General features: G+C 41.2%; 1 protein-coding gene across 1 annotated transcript; it reads left to right on the top strand.

The window, feature by feature from the left end:
* The first annotated feature begins 17,662 nt into the window (after window positions 1-17,662).
* On the top strand, window positions 17,663-18,616 carry LOC134576786 (uncharacterized). The gene has a single exon (XM_063435488.1). The coding sequence runs from the start codon at window positions 17,663-17,665 to the stop codon at window positions 18,614-18,616; it is 954 nt and encodes a 317-aa protein (XP_063291558.1).
* The last annotated feature ends 384 nt before the right edge of the window (window positions 18,617-19,000 follow it).

The following is a 19,000-nucleotide window of genomic DNA, read 5'->3' as shown; positions in this document are numbered from 1 at the left end:
ATGCACCCCTTACAGACGCACACACTGCATCCCGTACATACACAGAATCACACCTTGCAGCCCTTACACATACAAACACAGATTCACACAATGCATTCCTTACACACATATCAGGACATCCCCTACTCCACCCCCTGTGAACAAACTCATTGGTGGAACGTGAAGGTGGACCCTGGGACCCAGACCTTGAGCTGTGTAAAGGGCCCCCAAAAAATGGAGCTGCTTCCCGTTCTCACAGAACATTGATTTTTGGGACCACAGTTACAAACAGCCTCCAGAGAGCCTGTTCTACACCAGACCAGTGGAGCCAGACTGCAGCTAGAGCCCATCATCATCCTCATCTGGTTGTAAGTAGGCAATCTAGCATATTATTCGTGGCACTAATCTCTAATTTACCTCACATTAAAGAAACACTATAGTCCCCAGAAGCACTGCAGCTTAATGTAGTGGTTCTGGTGTCTATAGCCTGTCCCTGCAGGCCTTTTAATGTAAACACGGCGGCACTCCAGCACTGGCGTTAGTTAACATGGCAGAAAAATAATTGGAAAGGGTTGGGGGGCTACTAATAAGGATAGGGGGAGAGGGGTAGGTAGAAAAATAATTGGAAGGGTTTAGGGGGGGCTACTAATATGTATGGGAGGAGGGGGGAGGTAGAAAAATTATTGGAAGGGGTTAGGGGAGTACTAATATGAATGGAAGAGGTAGGGTGGGTTCTAATATGCATGGAAGGGGTTAGGGGGTACTAATATGCATGGAAGTGGTTAGGGGGGTACTAATATGCATGGAAGGGGTAGGGGGTTAATATGCGTGGAAGGGGTAGGTGGGGTTCTTTTGTGCATGGAAGGGGTAGTGGTGGTTCTAATATTCATGGGAAGGGTAGGGGTGGTTCTAATCAGGAGGATCCCGGCGCTGTATCCGGGTAAGTAAAACCCCTTCCTTGTAGTGACCCTTTAATGTTATTATTTAATTATTTATATAGCGACTGCAAATTCCGTAGGAATATAACCGGCGAGTAAAAATGCTATCCCCCCCAGATTTTTTTGGGTTCCTACGCCCATGGGTTTCGTAGGTTCAAGCTCGTCGGTGGCTCCGAATCTGGGGGTGTAGAGCTATCTTGGTATACCCCTACAGTTTGTTATATATTTGTAAATATGCCACTTGGTTGGTGTGTTATTTGTTATGTGATTATTATTCCTGTTATATTACGGTTTATAATCATGTTTGGGGGTCATTGCCAGGGTTAATTACCCCTGGGTGGGAGAGGGGTATTTTAGTATGTGTGTTAAGTGTTAGCAATGACCTTATGTTATACGATGTTTTAATAAAGATGTGGACAAAATGTTCCAACGTTAAAATGGTAGTCTGTGTTTTATTGGGAATGGGTTTTAAGGTTAAAGGGAAACTCCAGTGCCAGAAAAACGATCCGTTTTTCTGGCACTGGAGGGTCCCTCTCCCTCCCACCCACCAATCCCCGGTTACTGAAGGGGTGAAAACCCCTTCAGTCACTTACCTGGGACAGCGGTGATGTCCCTCGCCGCTGTCTCCGCCTCCGCGACGCTCCTCCTAGTGATTACGTCGGCCGGTGGGCCGCGCATGCGCATTACGTCTCCCCATAGGAAAGCATTGAAAAATCATTTCAATGCTTTCCTATGGGGTTTTGAGCGACGCTGGAGGTCCTCACACAGCGTGAGGACGTCCAGCGACGCTCTAGCACAGGAAACCTGTGCTAGAAACAAGGAAGTGACCTCTAGTGGCTGTCTAATAGACAGCCACTAGAGGTGGAGTTAACCCTGCAATGTAAATATTGCAGTTTATGAAAAACTGCAATAATTACACTTGCAGGGTTAAGGGTAGTGGGAGTTGGCACCCAGACCACTCCAATGAGCAGAAGTGGTCTGGGTGCCTGGAGTGTCCCTTTAAGCTGGATATCCCGGAAGTTTTTTCATAAATCCTTTCCCAGAAGTCAGAGATTGGGAGGAAACGTGTTTCTCAATAAATCATCTAGTGATAAAAGAAAACTAGCAACCCAAGTACTATACTAAAGAAAAGGAACTGCAAAACAAACATCCTGTTTCAAATATCCTGACCTACTAGCCAGGTTTAAATGTTATTTGCCACCACAAGCATATGCAAAATTAATTTTTGCTCACAGTATGGTGTGTCAATGTGTGTTAATAGTGTTGTGCATATGTGTGCTGAGCCAATGAATGAATGTATTGGTGGTATTTGTGAGAAGAGTCATTGTGTTTTATGTGTGTGTGAAAACAAGGGTATATGTATATGTAGGGTGGGTGAATGAATGATCAATGCATGTTTGAATGGGGTTTGTATGCATGTCTAGGGATAGTATATGTGTAAATGTCATGGTGTATATGTGTGTGGAATATCAATGTGCTTGCCTTGTATGTAAATATATGTGGGTGTCTACATGTAAATGTGCATGGTGTATATTTTCATGTTCAAATATAACAGGGGGTTGCCACCTTCCTTAGAGAAAAGCAATACTGGACATGCTATTTTAAATAATTAATAATATATGCATGACATCATAGGGAATTTTATAAGAGGCAAAATAAAATACAAGAATAAGGAAAACATTTCCTAAATCACTAAAAACCTACTAATCATATGTTTACTGTAGAGAGGGTTTGCATTAGAGATTGGGCAGATATGTCTGTGGAGCCTTCCCTCCTGAGTGCAGACAGTGCCTTCTGGGATTGTGCAACAAGGTGGGTGTCTAAAAGGCTGTGGTTGTGTTTGTGAATGTGTTTTTAATTTTAATCAACCCTGCTGCTTACCTTTATTCAGGAAGTAGAGGTATAATCACTGGTGGTCCAGTGGTTGCTTAGAGGATACCTGGTGGTCCAGTGGTTGCTGATGTGGAGGAGCTCATAGTCTGCACCTCTGGTGAGTGCAAACCACAATAAACGCTCCTTCCAGTTTCAGCACATTGAGTAGAGTGTTGCCATGGTAATCCAGTAGCAGTTCTCTGACTTACTGAATGAGTGTTTGGACCAGGGATGGAATGCTTGGTAAGCGTTACTATTTAATTAATATATTGCCAGAATAGCAATATGTTAAATAATGATTTTGAATGCTATTACAGTGAGCTATAGTCGTTATGGTGCATGGAGTGTTCCTTTTACAATCTAAGTATAGTGCATGACTTTTATTTGCTTAGCAAGGAGGGGCACAATGGAAGTTTGATTTCTCCCTCCCATAGGTTGTTTTTTTTTTTTTTTTAGATTCAATGTATAATGTATTGAAATTTTATCAAATCAGTGCAATAAGAAAGATTTTTTTCAAAACACTATTACAATAAAAGGAGATTTTTGCAATGCAGAAACTGACATTGTATGGAGAATCTGATATTTCCTGCCGCCTCAGCTCAGATCTATTTTTAAAGATTCTTTATTTTCATTTTCAAATGTCATATGAACGTTTGTACAGAAAAAAGAAGTTGGTTATTTAGGTGATAACAATAAAGTACGACATTGCATTGTTTGCATATAGATCTGGCATTTTGGTTTTTGGTGTCGTTTTCTATACCTCAGCTCAGATCTACAACAGCATTTTTTAAAAAAATTTGGGATCCACAGAATTTCAAACTTCTTGATACATATTTTGAAGCTGTGACTGGCGTACAGGACCCTTGGTTCTGTATTTAATAACACCTAACAAAAATGGCAACACACTGCAATAAAAAAGTATGATGGCATTATTGGATGACAGCATCATTTTATATTTCTGCTTTTTAAACAATGGCAATTTTTATTATTATTATTATTATTATTATTATTATTATTATTATGTTATTTATATAGCGCCATCAAATTCCGCAGCGCTTTACAATGGGTGGACGAACAGACATGTAGTTGGAACCAGACAAGTTGGACACACAGGAACAGAGGGGTTGAGGGCCCTGCTCAATGAGCTTACATGCTAGAGGGAGTGGGGTGAAATTACACAAAAAGGTAAGGATAGTATTAGACTAGTGACAGTTGCAGAAGAGGAATCAGTCAGGAGCTATTAATAGTTTAATTGATACGCTTTTATGAAGAAGTGGGTTTTTATCGATTTTTTGAAGGAGTGGAGACTGGGTGAGCATCTAACGGAGGAGTGAAGCGAGTTCCACAGGAACGGTGCAGCCCTCGAGAAATCTTGAAGGCGAGCATCAGAGGTAGGAGTATGGACAGTATTTTTTTTTATGAGTAATTATTTTGTTTTTTTATGAGAAAAAAACAAAACACAGGCAATATTTAAGTGTTATTTTTTATGATGCAATTCGATTTATTTTGTATGAAAGATCTAATATGATTTGTATATACCTTATAAACAATGTATTGTTATGACGGTGATCTAGAAAATTATTAGTATGTCATTTGTTACTCCATAAAAAAAAAAAAAAAACTATCTAGTGATTTATGAAAGGTCCTTTATTGAGGTCATCATCTGATTATATCTTCAATAGTGGGACCATTTAACTATGGAAGAAGGGGATATCTATTAAAGATCTGCTGTGAAGCAGTCAGAAGAGGGAGAGGTCATTTCAGAACTGGATCCCAAATATACCTAATTCTCTTTCAACATTCATTATACAGCAGGGTGAATGTGTGTCTACGTCCCCTCTGATGCAAATCAAAATGGCGCCGACCACGTGGTCACAGCCATTTATAGCCCGCCCCTCAGGGTCACGTGAACGTGCATGTGGTGTCACGACATCGACACACACGCACGTTCTGGGGTCAGAGGTCACGCTCTGACCAATCACAGCAGAAGGATGGATATTTAAATCCCTGAAGTTCCCTAGCTCATTGCCCTGTCATGGTTTCAGTTCCTGGTTCCCGAGAGTTCATTTTCTTGTCTTGTATTTGATCTTCCCGGTAGTTTGACCTTGGCTATCATTGACTGCTCTGATTTCTGGTTCGCTAAACTTGCCTTTCCATATCATTCTTGTGTATTTCTTGCTTCCTTGACCATTCTCTGTCTTTCAACGTATTAATCCGGCCATTCTGAGGACCGGTTTACGTTCTGTCCTTTTGCTATTTTTTCTATGTAGATAATATGTAGTTCTGCGTGCTGAACTAGCAGTTGTGACAACATGACAATGACAAATAAAACTTGCTTTCCTCATTCTTAAAGGTTGTAGAACACAGTCGTATACCGTGTGGTAATTAAATATTTCAAATTCCAAGCCTTAAAGCAACGTGAGTCATTGTGCAATTTATTTTAATGAACACAATTACAAATGTGAAATGAAAGCCCTATTAGTGAGTGTTATGTATTCACAGTTACAGCTCAAACATGGCACAGTTACAGCTCAGACATCATATTTTACTGCTCTGTGCACAACCGCCTAAAATCGACTAAAACTGTAAAATTATGGGCTGATAACAGACAAACAGTGCTTGCCACGAGTCGGGGGACTCCTGCTGATCCCGCTCATGCCCTTTCAGTTCAGATTGCTCCCCGTGCCATCCCATAAGACCCAACGGAGGCTTAGGCCTGGACCCTGACGACCGCAACCAGCCATGGCGAGCTCCTCGCGACCTCTTCCCTCCCTACCTGAGTGACTCCAACACTGCAACTATGGGTCGGAAGGCTCAGAAACTAAACCCTCCGCCACCACAAGAGGCGAGAGATATTGGGGTACTCCTCAAATGCACAAGGTCAGATCAGAAAGCACGCAACCCGCTACAGCGGCCGCAACAAGTGAGACCCACAGGCTGACACCTGCAACTAAACATATCAGACCTCTGTGACAGATTCAGGCTGCTGTTTGACGCTGTCATTGCCTTAGTAAAAATTGAGGTACAAGCAGTCACAGACCGCATCCAGGCCACTGAGAAAGATGTGATTGACATCAAGCAAGGCCTGGCAGCCCTGGGTGACACCGTGCAACAAACGCAAACCTCGCACTCCTTCCTTGCCCACAGAGTGGACACTCTGGATTACAGGAGCAGGTGACCAAACATAAAAATCTGTGGAGTCTCTGATGCAGTATCCACAGAGTAATTGCCACACTTCCTCTGATGGCTGATATCCACAGTCCTTCCCGCCAAGCAGGCTAAACTGCTCCTGCTAGATGGGGCCTACCAGGTTAACAGGTTCCCACGTACCCCAACGAGCTCTCCATGAGACAATTTACTCAAATGCCAATCCTTCGCGGACAAGCAAAGGCTCATGAAGCCCTCCAGGACAAGGCCCCTTTGGACTTTGGAACTCACCATCTCACTTTCTTTCAAGATGTTACCCGGTCCACGTTAAAATGGAGAAAGGCTATGCAGCCTATAACTAAGAAGCTGGAGTGGCATATCGCTGGTCCGCATCACACATGCTGATGGTCCTCAAAGATGGGAAGACATACACAGCAGCATCTCCACCAGACGCCCCCAATTTCCTCACAGCACTTGGCCTCATGAGGGACGCAAAAGCTCCAGCGAGACACCCTACCACTCATCGGTGGGACGTCTCGAATGTAACACCTTTTGAACCATCCAGGGTCTAGGACTCAGTAACTTAAACTCTGAACTAGAGGCACTAACTCAGTGTACTTTACCATAGGTGACGGCAAAGAGATAAATAACAATGAACCACACCAAAGTGGTCCCCCACGGATAGGGCTGTAGCTCAAGTTTAAAATCAGTTTTATATTTTTATATTCGTTTTCTGTTGTCTTGCTATTGGTTGTATTAAAACTAGAATGGAAACACCCACAGAGAACTCCTACAATCCTGATACGTTCCCTCAGCCCCTTCCCCCCCCCCACCCCTCACCCCCCCCCCCCCCCCCTTCTGCCCCCATAGACTCATAGGTTAGGGGTAAACACGAGTAACGGAGGCAACAAAAATTGTCCCCATCCCTAAAGCACGTATTTACACTTAGTAATCACGCTAGGCTGTCCGACAGCAACACTCACAAAATAGATGGTGGCCTCTAGTACAGCATCTGCCGGAATCTGGTAAGCACACCTTTGCCGAACATTAGGAATATAGACCTCACCACACACACCAAGAAAAGTTATGCATGCAATAATCACCCTGATAATTCATTCCTTGTTTTCGTATTTTCATTTTTATTTTTATTTGTGGTAAGAACGCTGACCTACCTGCACCTAGTCATGTACTATATACAAAATGAGTGGTTAACCTGTTTGGAAATGTTATACAGGCTCTACTGTGTCTAGCCTTCTAATTCTCTAAAATTAGGTAATCTAATGCTCACTTCACACCGCTGGCAAATCCTGACTACCACCTGTTACATATGTGTAGAAAGCTATACTCTTCTCATTAATATGATGCCTGACTCACCTTTTACCTGCTTTGTATTATGTGAAGCATTAATCACTCAATAGAAAGAATTAAAAAACAAACAAAACAAAAAAAACAAAAACAAAAGCAAAGCAACCGGGTCTCCAAGTTATTTCGCCCTTTGCATGAAATGTTTTTACATTTTGTTTTTACAGCAATGTGATTTGACAGATAAATAATTTTCTCCATGCACAACACATAAGTGAAATATCTTAAGCTACATCAACCGGTATTGCTTAAAGTTAAAGTCTTCCACAGAAATTACTGTTCCTCATCCCCTCGCCCTAGTGAACACTGAAATAGCAATAAAGTATGGAGTTGAGCAGAACATGTAGTTGTCGACTCTGCTTTTTCATGTTGGGGGTGTACTTGCCCATGCTCAAGTGACATCTACTTACAGTAGTAATCAATATGATTCAAGCACCATTGAAAATCAGATTTATTGTGGACATTTACAGACTTTCAGCTGTTTGCAATGAGTAAATTAAACAAAAGCAATTAAAATAACTCAACGCAACGCATGCTTTAAGTGGTTTCCCCAAATTCAACTGAAAATGCAACTTATAATGACTTGTCAAGTCTCAAAATTATTCAACCCCCTGAAATACATACATACACACACACACACACACACACATTCATACATACAGACACTGACATCCATACACACATACATTCATAATGGCATACAGACATACACAGACATACATTCATAATGGCATACAGACATACATACATACATACATACAGACTGACATACATGCATATATACAGACATACTGACAGACATACATGCATACAGACATCCATACACACATACACATAGACCTACGTTCATAATCATATGCAGACATACATTCATACTGACATACAGACATACATATATACATATATAATGACATACAGACATACATATATACATACATAGACATACAGACAGACAGACATACATGCATACAGACATACATGTATGCATACAGACATACACAAACATACATAGACAGACATACATACATAGACATACATGCAGTCAGACAGACATAGACATTCACACAGACATACACACATAGACATACATGCATACAGACATACATGCATACAGACATACATACATACAGACATATACATACATACATCATAGACATACACACAGACATACATACAGACATACACACAGACAAGCTTGCATACAGACATACATACATAGACATACGGAAAGATATACATGCATGCAGACAGACATACATACACAGACAGACATACATACACATACATGCATCCAGACACACATACATACATGCATACAGACAGACATAGACATACAGACAGACATGCATGCATCCAGACAGACATACATAGACATACATGCATACAGACATACATGCATACAGACAGACACAGACAGACAGACATACACAGACAGACAGACATACAGAGAGTGCAGAATTATTAGGCAAATGAGTATTTTGACCACATCATCCTCTTTATGCATGTTGTCTTACTCCAAGCTGTATAGGCTCGAAAGCCTACTACCAATTAAGCATATTAGGTGATGTGCATCTCTGTAATGAGAAGGGGTGTGGTCTAATGACATCAACACCCTATATCAGTTGTGCATAATTATTAGGCAACTTCCTTTCCTTTGGCAAAATGGGTCAAAAGAAGGACTTGACAGGCTGAGAAAAGTCATAGTGAGATATCTTGCAGAGGGATGCAGCACTCTTAAAATTGCAAAGCTTCTGAAGCGTGATCATCGAACAATCAAGCGTTTCATTCAAAATAGTCAACAGGGTCGCAAGAAGCGTGTGGAAAAACCAAGGCGCAAAATAACTGCCCATGAACTGAGAAAAGTCAAGCGTGCAGCTGCCAAGATGCCACTTGCCACCAGTTTGGCCATATTTCAGAGCTGCAACATCACTGGAGTGCCCAAAAGCACAAGGTGTGCAATACTCAGAGACATGGCCAAGGTAAGAAAGGCTGAAAGACGACCACCACTGAACAAGACACACAAGCTGAAACGTCAAGACTGGGCCAAGAAATATCTCAAGACTGATTTTTCTAAGGTTTTATGGACTGATGAAATGAGAGTGAGTCTTGATGTGCCAGATGGATGGGCCTGTGGCTGGATTGGTAAAGTGCAGAGAGCTCCAGTCCGACTCAGACGCCAGCAAGGTGGAGGTACTGGTTTGGGCTGATATCATCAAAGATGAGCTTGTGGGGCCTTTTCGGGTTGAGGATGGAGTCAAGCTCAACTCCCAGTCCTACTGCCAGTTTCTGGAAGACACCTTCTTCAAGCAGTGGTACAGGAAGAAGTCTGCATCCTTCAAGAAAAACATGATTTTCATGCAGGACAATGCTCCATCACACGCGTCCAAGTACTCCACAGCGTGGCTGGCAAGAAAGGGTATAAAAGAAGAAAATCTAATGACATGGCCTCCTTGTTCACCTGATCTGAACCCCATTGAGAACCTGTGGTCCATCATCAAATGTGAGATTTACAAGGAGGGAAAACAGTACACCTCTCTGAACAGTGTCTGGGAGGCTGTGGTTGCTTCTGCACGCAATGTTGATGGTGAACAGATCAAAACACTGACAGAATCCATGGATGGCAGGCTTTTGAGTGTCCTTGCAAAGAAAGGTGGCTATATTGGTCACTGATTTGTTTTTGTTTTGTTTTTGAATGTCAGAAATGTATATTTGTGAATGTTGAGATGTTATATTGGTTTCAATGGTAAAAATAAATAATTGAAATGGGTATATATTTGTTTTTTGTTCAGTTGCCTAATAATTATGCACAGTAATAGTCACCTGCACACACAGATATCCCCCTAAAATAGCTAAAACTAAAAACAAACTAAAAACTACTTCCAAAAATATTCAGCTTTGATATTAATGAGTTTTTTGGGTTCATTGAGAACATGGTTGTTGTTCAATAATACAATTAATCCTCAAAAATACAACTTGCCTAATAATTCTGCACTCCCTGTACATACACATACATGCATACAGACACACAGACATACATACAGACAGACAGACATAGACAGACACACAGACATACAGACATGCATGCATCCAGACAGACATACATACATACATACATAGACATACATGCATACAGACATACACATACAGACAGACATACATACATACATACATACATACATACATACATACATACATAGACATACAGGCATGCATACAGTCAGACATACACAGACAGACATAGACAGACAGACAGACATGCATACAGACACACACATACAGACAGACACAGACATACATACATGCACACACACAGCTCATTTTCCAGCCACCCTCCTGTCTCTTACCTTTTCTTTGCAGGAGGGTGGCTGGGGATGATGGGAGTCGGCGCGGCTCCCTCTTCACTGCCTGGCTCTCCCTCTTCACGGCTGGGCGCGCGCTCCTCCCGCGCGGAGTGAGCTGGGAGGAAGTGACCACTTCCTCCCAGCAGCACTTGCGGCTGCTTTTTTTTTTTTTTTTTTTTTAAAGGGGGCTGGTTGCGCTATACAACGGCCACATCGCTGACCAGGGCCGCCGGGCCCGTGACAACTGTTATGGTTGTCACCCCCTGATGGCGGCCCTGCATATAGTTGCACAGTTACATACATATAACTGGGGCAGAGGAGAAGCAGGGGAGTCTAGGGCAGAGAGAAAGGGGAGGTGGGACAAAGAAAAATGTATACATTTGAAATAACAGCAACTATAGTTATTACAAACATTTTGCTAATATGAGGGGTACAATTTAAGGAAATTGGCTGCCAAGGGGTACTCAAGTAAAAAAAGGAAAGTTTGTGAACCATACCAGAAATAGATGAATATATATACTTGATTGAAAACAGGTGTATTTTTTAAAGGAGCAACTAGAAACACACATTAGCCATGACTTCAAGCTTCCATAACTCTCACTCACACATCTGAAAAAATATACATTGCTTTAATTTTTATTGAAAACATGTTTTCCACTGAATTGCAGCTAATGTTTATTTGCATAACAGAAAAAAAATATATGTATTTCTTAGTTCTCAGAATTCCCATTGCTATTGATGACCAGATATGTAATTTCCCATGCCCACTACAGTCACTTAGGCAGTGTATTTGTTAGTAAATAATCTAAGGCGCTGTAACTGATTCATCTCATTGAAGTGGTTATAGTGTCTGGAGTCCCCTGGTAACTCGCTTCCATTTAGCTTTAAAACTTTTCAATCCTAAACTAGAGGATCCAGCAGCCCATTCTCTCTGTGCTGCCTGGTTGGACTAAGCCGTACCTCCAGTGGGGGCTAGGCTCTGGCTGGCCAGGGATACTTATTTTGTTCAAAATGGTTTAACTCTCAATGGAGGGAGAGCACCAGGAGACTCCAGGTACTATAACCAATTCAATTAGATAAAATGGTTATAGTGCCTATAGTGTTGCTTTAACAGTATTTGTGGCTGACCACCTGGTACCCCGACTGGGTACCTCCGCCAAACACGATTCCTAGCTATCGCCGGGACACCATCAGCAGTTCGGCACCTAGCCGCTGCAACTTGGCCGGGGTCTTGCCGTTGCTTCCCACCCTGAACCAGAGACCTGGATCCAGCTTCCAGCGGTCAAAGCGCTCCTTCAAGGCAGGTATCGTCCCCTCTGCCTATTCCACCGCAGCCTTTCTTCCAGGCAGGTATCGTCCCCTCTACCTATTGCGCCCAGATGGAATTTTTACTCCAAGTAAGTGGGTTATTCTCATCAGAGCAGACATTAAGCTGTTAGAGTAGGATCTGCCAAAGATGGGGTACATTGACGTTGTGGCAGGCTTATGCAATGTATGCTCATATAATGTAACTAAACCCCTATTATTTTTGCCTAGATAAGGTGTTTTAAAAAAAAACTAATACTATCATTCATTATTGAAGTTGCTTTTTAGTAGATAAGTGAGTACACTGGATCTTGTGTATTGTGTGTGTGTATGTATAGATATAGAATATATATATATACACATTTATTTATACAGATTAGATCGAACAGTCAGTGTAGCTGTAGTAAACTAAAAAGTATGGTTGAAGGAAGTACAGTTTGTTTTAATTTCCTGTTCTTTCTATGATTATCTGAGTTTCTGAGGTAGTTGTTTGTTGCTATGTTTTGAGTAAATGCTTGCGTTATCAATAAAGCTAATTAATGATCTGCGGTCATATGAATATTCCTACTTTTAAGAAGCATTGATCTTGACAATCATACTGCATCCATATCTTTGTTTTCCTCTACACACATGGTTAGTTCAAAATGGAGCTTGCAGAGTTACTGGCATATATTGCTAAACAATCCACTGGTGTTACATTTTAGAGAACTTGCACAAAACAGATTATGGGATAAAATAGTTCGTAACAGGATGCAACAAACATATGCAGAAGTAGCCTTTTGAAAAAGTAATATGGGTGCCTCGGTAACCATATTCTACTACTATGTTTCAGTGTATGTACGGTAATGTACCCACACCAATTAGACGAACAGCAGAATATTATCATTTTATAAGCAATGATGTGTATGTTTAGAACACAAATCCCATGTAAGATATCAAAAATGTCTTTATACAGCCAATATAATATATAAAATAGCATGTTAGTTTTATCTGTCTGCAATAAATTAGTTAAATGTATCCACATGTATGCTAGGATATTGTCATTTTACATACTATTTTGTTTTGTATTATATATATATATATATATATATATATATTTGAATAAGTGCATTCAATGGAGCAGAGTAGGCCTAATCTTTAATTTTGAAATGCCGTGCGTAGTTTTCCCCAGATCTGTTTCTGGGTTTTTCACTAAGCAGTGACTTTAAGTAAATTAAATCCTAACAAGAAATATTAAGCTAAAATAGCTGATTTTAGAAGCTGATTTTTTATCCAAGGAGACATCTGACTGCTATTTTGGGGTCAAGAAGGAATTTTGTTGCAAAATTGGAAGCGCTTTAGACTAGGTTTTTTTGCCTTCTTTTGGATCAACAGCAAAAACATATGTGAGGAAGGCTGAACTTGATGGACGCAAGTCTCTTTTCAGCTATGTAACTATGTAGATACTTAGCCTACTTTTAGACATTCAGAATTAATTTGCTAAAATTTGCGTTTAGTGAAAGAAACTGTTACTGTTCATATTACATTATGTTTTTAAATGTTCAGGCTTTCTACAATGGCAAACTTCAATTTCATGTGGATGTCTATCCTAATAAGCTGGTGATGTTTTGTCAGTTTCCGATTTTTGGAATTGCAGATTAACTGTATCACAATGCACTTTGTTTTTCGTTTTTCACCATGTTCTTAGCCCTCTGCTGCTTGTGGTCTCTCCTACGTATTTCAATTATTTTCACAACACCGTCAATAGTTTTTTCTTTACTTGCTGCTAGTGCCATTGCACAGTTCAAATATTTGAACTTCTTTACTAGTGCTTTTACCATTGGTGGTGCAGTGCACCCATCTTCTATTCCCATTATTAAGCCATACACTTGCTCAAATGTTTTTGAAAATACCCATGGGTCATCATTTATAGAGACCACAAAGTCTTCTAATATGTCAGTTCCCAAATGTTCTTCACCATTGACGATTGAAGCAAGTGCTTTCAAGCAGTCTCTTGAGGTTCCCCATTGTAAACTGTGAAGCCAGAACTGTGGTTCACCATGTGGTTCAGCCACATGGACTTTTAAGTGAGCAGCCATATGCAGAGGTAACCATAGTTTCATCATCAAACATGATTCTCTGGGTCAAAAATGATGCCATGAGCACTCATATTCAAAGATGGACATCTTTGTTAAAGGGTCCTTAAAGCAATCATACTTACTGAAGTTATGCAACAATGTAACCAGTGTCTTTGTTGTGTTCTCTTTACTTTCAGACATTTTCCTTTGGTTGTCTAGCAGTTGCTGGGTCAAAGTTATTTGTTTGCCTCTGGATTTAAACTATCTTGGTGGCTCCAGAGATATTTGTAAGTTATGCTGTTCATTTGTGACTGGGCGTTTGTCAGATTTGTTATTGTTTATTCCAATTTAATTACAGGAAGTGGCAGATTTTTCATTGTATATGCCAGGTACTGAAGGATCTGTTCGACCCACCAGAGATGCCATAATTCCCCTTTTAAATTCATAATAATCCTGCAGAATCACTTGATTGCATTTGCTTGATCCACACCTTACATGCATTGTATTCTGCATCCAGAATAATATTTTTTTGCTCTAAATCTGAAATTCTTTGTTGAACTTCCCCATGAAATAACTTCACTAACCTCATTATATTATTAACGTTCTTCTTTGCTATTGAGAAACCCAAACACTGTTCCCTAATTGCTTCATTAGCTTTCTCACACCAAGATCACAATGAGGCCCTTAGATTAAGTAAGGTGTCTCCTTCTTTTATTTTAAACTGAACTTTACTGTTATCTGCATATTCATCTACTGTTTCCATACTTACAGTGGCTTTTCAATCTGAATGTTTGTTATATTATTGGATGGTGGACCTGCAAATAAACATCTGCCAGCTTCCGTTAGATCTTCTCTTCACTGTGTGCTCGTGGAGATGTTTCCCTGAACCGCTGGTTCTGGCTTTCGGAGTCCTTTCCTCTCTACCTGAATTGCAGTCTCAAGTGAGAGAATTCAATGTTGTATTTCACAAGGTATATAAGAAGCACCTCATATACCTGGACAATAAATAAATAAATTAATCTGCCGAGCAGAAGTGAAAAGTGTTCTCATCCATCCATCTGAATCCTTAAAAAGAACAAACCACTGAATTTATATCCGTACATGTCAATTAATGCCGGATATTCAGGCTTAATCTTTTATATCATACCAGGTATTCCATAGTAGGAATATCTTCTCTAAAATGACCATGCCTTCTTAGTCATTGAAAAAAGAGGAAATATGTCATGAGTCATTTTCTGCTTATAATCTCAATTATAAGATTAGGAGGAATATTGGAAAATTGCCACTATCTTACAATAATCAAACTGTTTTGTTTACATATAATTTATTTTCGACATGTCTGTGGTTGACTTTAAAGTTCTTTCAATAAAATGCCCTTTTGTACAGGAAATATTTTTTTTCCTCTTTATCATTAATAGCCCAGAGTTCATTTATATTTAGAATATCCCACACATAAACCACTCTGGAATCTGAATGTCCCTAGCCCTCAGAGTTATTAGATTACATCTAACATTAAAGGGACATTCCAGACCAGTAAAGAACTTCAGCTTGCTGATGTGCTTTATGTGTAAAAAGTGTGTCTTTTCTTTTCCATTTTACACAAAGTGCAGATTTCAATAGAAAATGGCACTTTTAGAAATTAACCTTGTTGCACCCTCCTGACTGTCAATCAGACAACAGGTCCTTTTACGTCCTAGATAGTGATGTCCCGAACGGTTCGCTGGTGAATAGTTCCTGGCGAACATAGCATGTTTGCGTTCGCTGCCGCGGGCGAACACATGCGATGTTTGGTCCGCCCCCTATTCTTTATCATTGAGTAAACTTTGACCCTGTACCTCACAGTCAGCAGACACATTCCAGCCAATCAGCAGCACACCCTCCCTAGCAGACCCTCCCACCTACTGGACAGCATCCATTTTAGATTCATTCGCAAGCTGCAACCATTTTATTTATTTTTTTCAATTATGTGAAAATAAATGTTACAAGCAGATACTCCCGCCAGACACCCTGTATTACTGCAGATACTCCCCCCAGACACCCTGTATTACTGCAGATACTCCCCCCAGACACCCTGTGTTACTGCAGATACTCCCTCCAGACACCCTTTGTTACTGCAAATAATCCCTCCAGAAACTCTGTATTACTGCAGATACTCCCTCCAGACACCCTGTGTTACTGCAGATACTCCCTCCAGACACCCTGTGTTACTGCAGATACTCCCTCCAGACACCCTGTGTTACTGCAGATACTCCCCCCAGACAATCTGTGTTACTGCAGAAACTCCCCCCAGACCCTGTGTTACTGCAGATACTCCCTCCAGACACCCTGTGTTACTGCAGATACTCCCTCCAGACACCCTGTGTTACTGCAGATACTCCCTCCAGACACCCTGTGTTACTGCAGATACTCCCTCCAGACACCCTGTGTTACTGCAGATACTCCCTCCAGACACCCTGTGTTACTGCAGATACTCCCTCCAGACACCCTGTGTTACTGCAGATACTCCCTCCAGACACCCTGTGTTACTGCAGATACTCCCTCCAGACACTCTGTATTACTGCAGATACTCCCCCCAGACACTGACACAGAACAGAATAGGGACTGTTCCCCCTACATAGGGTCAGTTGGCAGATATGGATTGACACCTATCCTAAGGATCCCTGATACACACTGACAGAGCAGAATAGGGACTGTTCCCCCTACAGAGGGTCAGTTGGCAGATATGGATTGACACCTGTCCTCAAAGCCCCTGATACACACTGACACAGAGCATAATAGAGACTGTTCCCCCTACATAGGGTCACTTGGCAGATAGGGATTGACACCTATCCTAAGGATCCCTGATACACACTGACTCAGAACAGAATGGGGACTGTTCCCCCTACATAGGGTCACTATTGCCTCGTTTCCACTGAGCGGATCGGTTCGGGTCGGTACATTTTGGAAGGTTTTGAATGGTCCGGCCTATTCCAGCGAGCGTTTCCACTGCAAGTTGGAACGCCTGGAGGCTTGCGTGGTTTACGCCAAATGCGTGTGACGACACACTTGGTCGACAACATACGTGACGCTACAAATAACAATAATGGAGGTCATCCAGCAGCTCGTCTTTGCTCTATTTGGCTTTTGGTTCTTTGAAATCAAAGTACATGCCGCACTTTATGAGAGAAGGTTGCGAGCGGCGAAGAGAAACACAGCAGAAAAGAGAAGAAAACTTATGGCTTGGGTCTTGAGCCGGGAGGAGAAGTACACCTTTGTGCGGCAAAGACAAAGACGGCAGCGCTATAGGGTAAGCAACTTTATGCCATTTGTCATGTAGTTCTACACGTATTAAAAATTAAAAATAATACTGAATATGTTAAAAATCGAATACAAGATGGGAAGGAAATACATTATGTATTTAACAACATCATGTTGCACACATTTGTAAAAATCAAGAATTACACCTTATACATAAATACTCCTTATGTTATTTTTGTTGATCGCTTTTATACATGATGCTATTAATAGTGATATAGTAACATCTGTCCTTTTTTGTTTGTTTATTTTTTTAGACGCTTCTCCTTTTGTCAAAACAGTCATTTGGGCTCTCCGCCGCGCCAATGAGTGGTGGGATGTGACCATCCCTGGATTCACACACACACAGTGGGTGCACAATTTCAGAATGTCGGAGGAAACATTTTTATACCTTTGTGCAAAGCTAGGTCCAGCGATGGAGAAGCAAACCACCAACTTCAGAGCTTGTGTGCCTGTGAGGAAAAGAGTTGCCATTGCACTGTGGAAGCTGGCTACCAACAGTGAATACAGAAGTATAGGTCATCTTTTTGGTGTCAGTAAATCATCAGTGTGCCGGTGTGTGCAGGACTTTTGTAAAGCTGTATGCACATTGCTAGCTCCTGAAATTATTCATTTTCCGGACTGGCAAAAGCTTAAAGACATGGCTGACTACTTTGAGAACAGGTGGGGCCTTCCACAGTGTGTTGGTGCTATTGATGGGTCACACATACCAATAATAGCACCACAAGAATACCACACTGACTACTTCAACAGAAAAGGGTGGCATTCCATCATCCTCCAAGGAGTAGTGGATGGAAAAGGACTATTCTGGAGTGTGAACGTAGGAAAGCCTGGGAGCTTGCACGATGCTCGGGTTCTACGACTGTCCACATTTTGGGATTGGGTTGGCCAGGGAGGCCTGTATCCTGTTTGCACTAAGAACATTGGGGGGGTGAATGTTGGCTATTATGTGCTCGGGGACTCTGCCTACCCTTTACAAAATTGGCTCCTGAAACCATTTCCTGACAATGGCCGCCTGACACTAGAACAACAAACCTACAACAAGAAAACATCCAGGGCTCGTGTAGTAGTTGAAAATGCATTCGGAAGACTTAAGGGTAGGTGGCGTTGTCTTATGAAGAGGAATGACAGTGACATTGCACTTGTCAAATCCATGGTGCTTACTTGCTGTGCTCTTCACAATCTTTGTGAAAGACATGGAGAAGACTTCCACCAGGATTGGAATACGTCTGCAGAAGAGCCAGGACGGGTAATTACACTGGATAGCGAAGAAGAGTGCAGTGAAATACGTCAGGCTCTCATGCGGCACCTCAACCTTTAATTTCTTACCCTGGTTTTATTAACGTTTTATTACAGTTTTATTACATTTTAGAAATTTTTAATAAAGTTTTAAATTTAATCAGACACACACAAAAAGTCTCTCCTGTTTTTTATTCTAATAAAAAAATGATCTTTCAAAATATACTCACAAGTACAGAGTAAAAAAATATATTTACAAATAAACATTATTTACAAAAAGCAAAAATAAATGTAATTATCAAAAAAATAAAATAAAGAAGTGTACAGGTCATGTGCTAGTGGAAACGAACTACTGCCTGGGCGGTGACCTGGGATCACGACTGCCTCCCAGCACTTGAACAAGCTGCCCAAGGACACCAAGGAAGGCCTGGTTGAAGTTAGCCAACTGCTCCATCTGCTGCCGGGC

This window comes from Pelobates fuscus, chromosome 11 (assembly GCF_036172605.1).
Source record: "Pelobates fuscus isolate aPelFus1 chromosome 11, aPelFus1.pri, whole genome shotgun sequence".
Classification (NCBI taxonomy): Eukaryota; Metazoa; Chordata; class Amphibia; order Anura; family Pelobatidae; genus Pelobates; species Pelobates fuscus.
The sequence above is the reverse complement of the archived record's forward strand: the minus strand, read 5'-3'. Positions and strand labels throughout refer to the sequence as shown.

Excerpts from the sequence above, each read along its gene's own strand:
- LOC134576786 (XM_063435488.1), top strand. The coding sequence starts at position 17,663 with ATGTCGGAGGAAACATTTTTATACCTTTGTGCAAAGCTAGGTCCAGCG.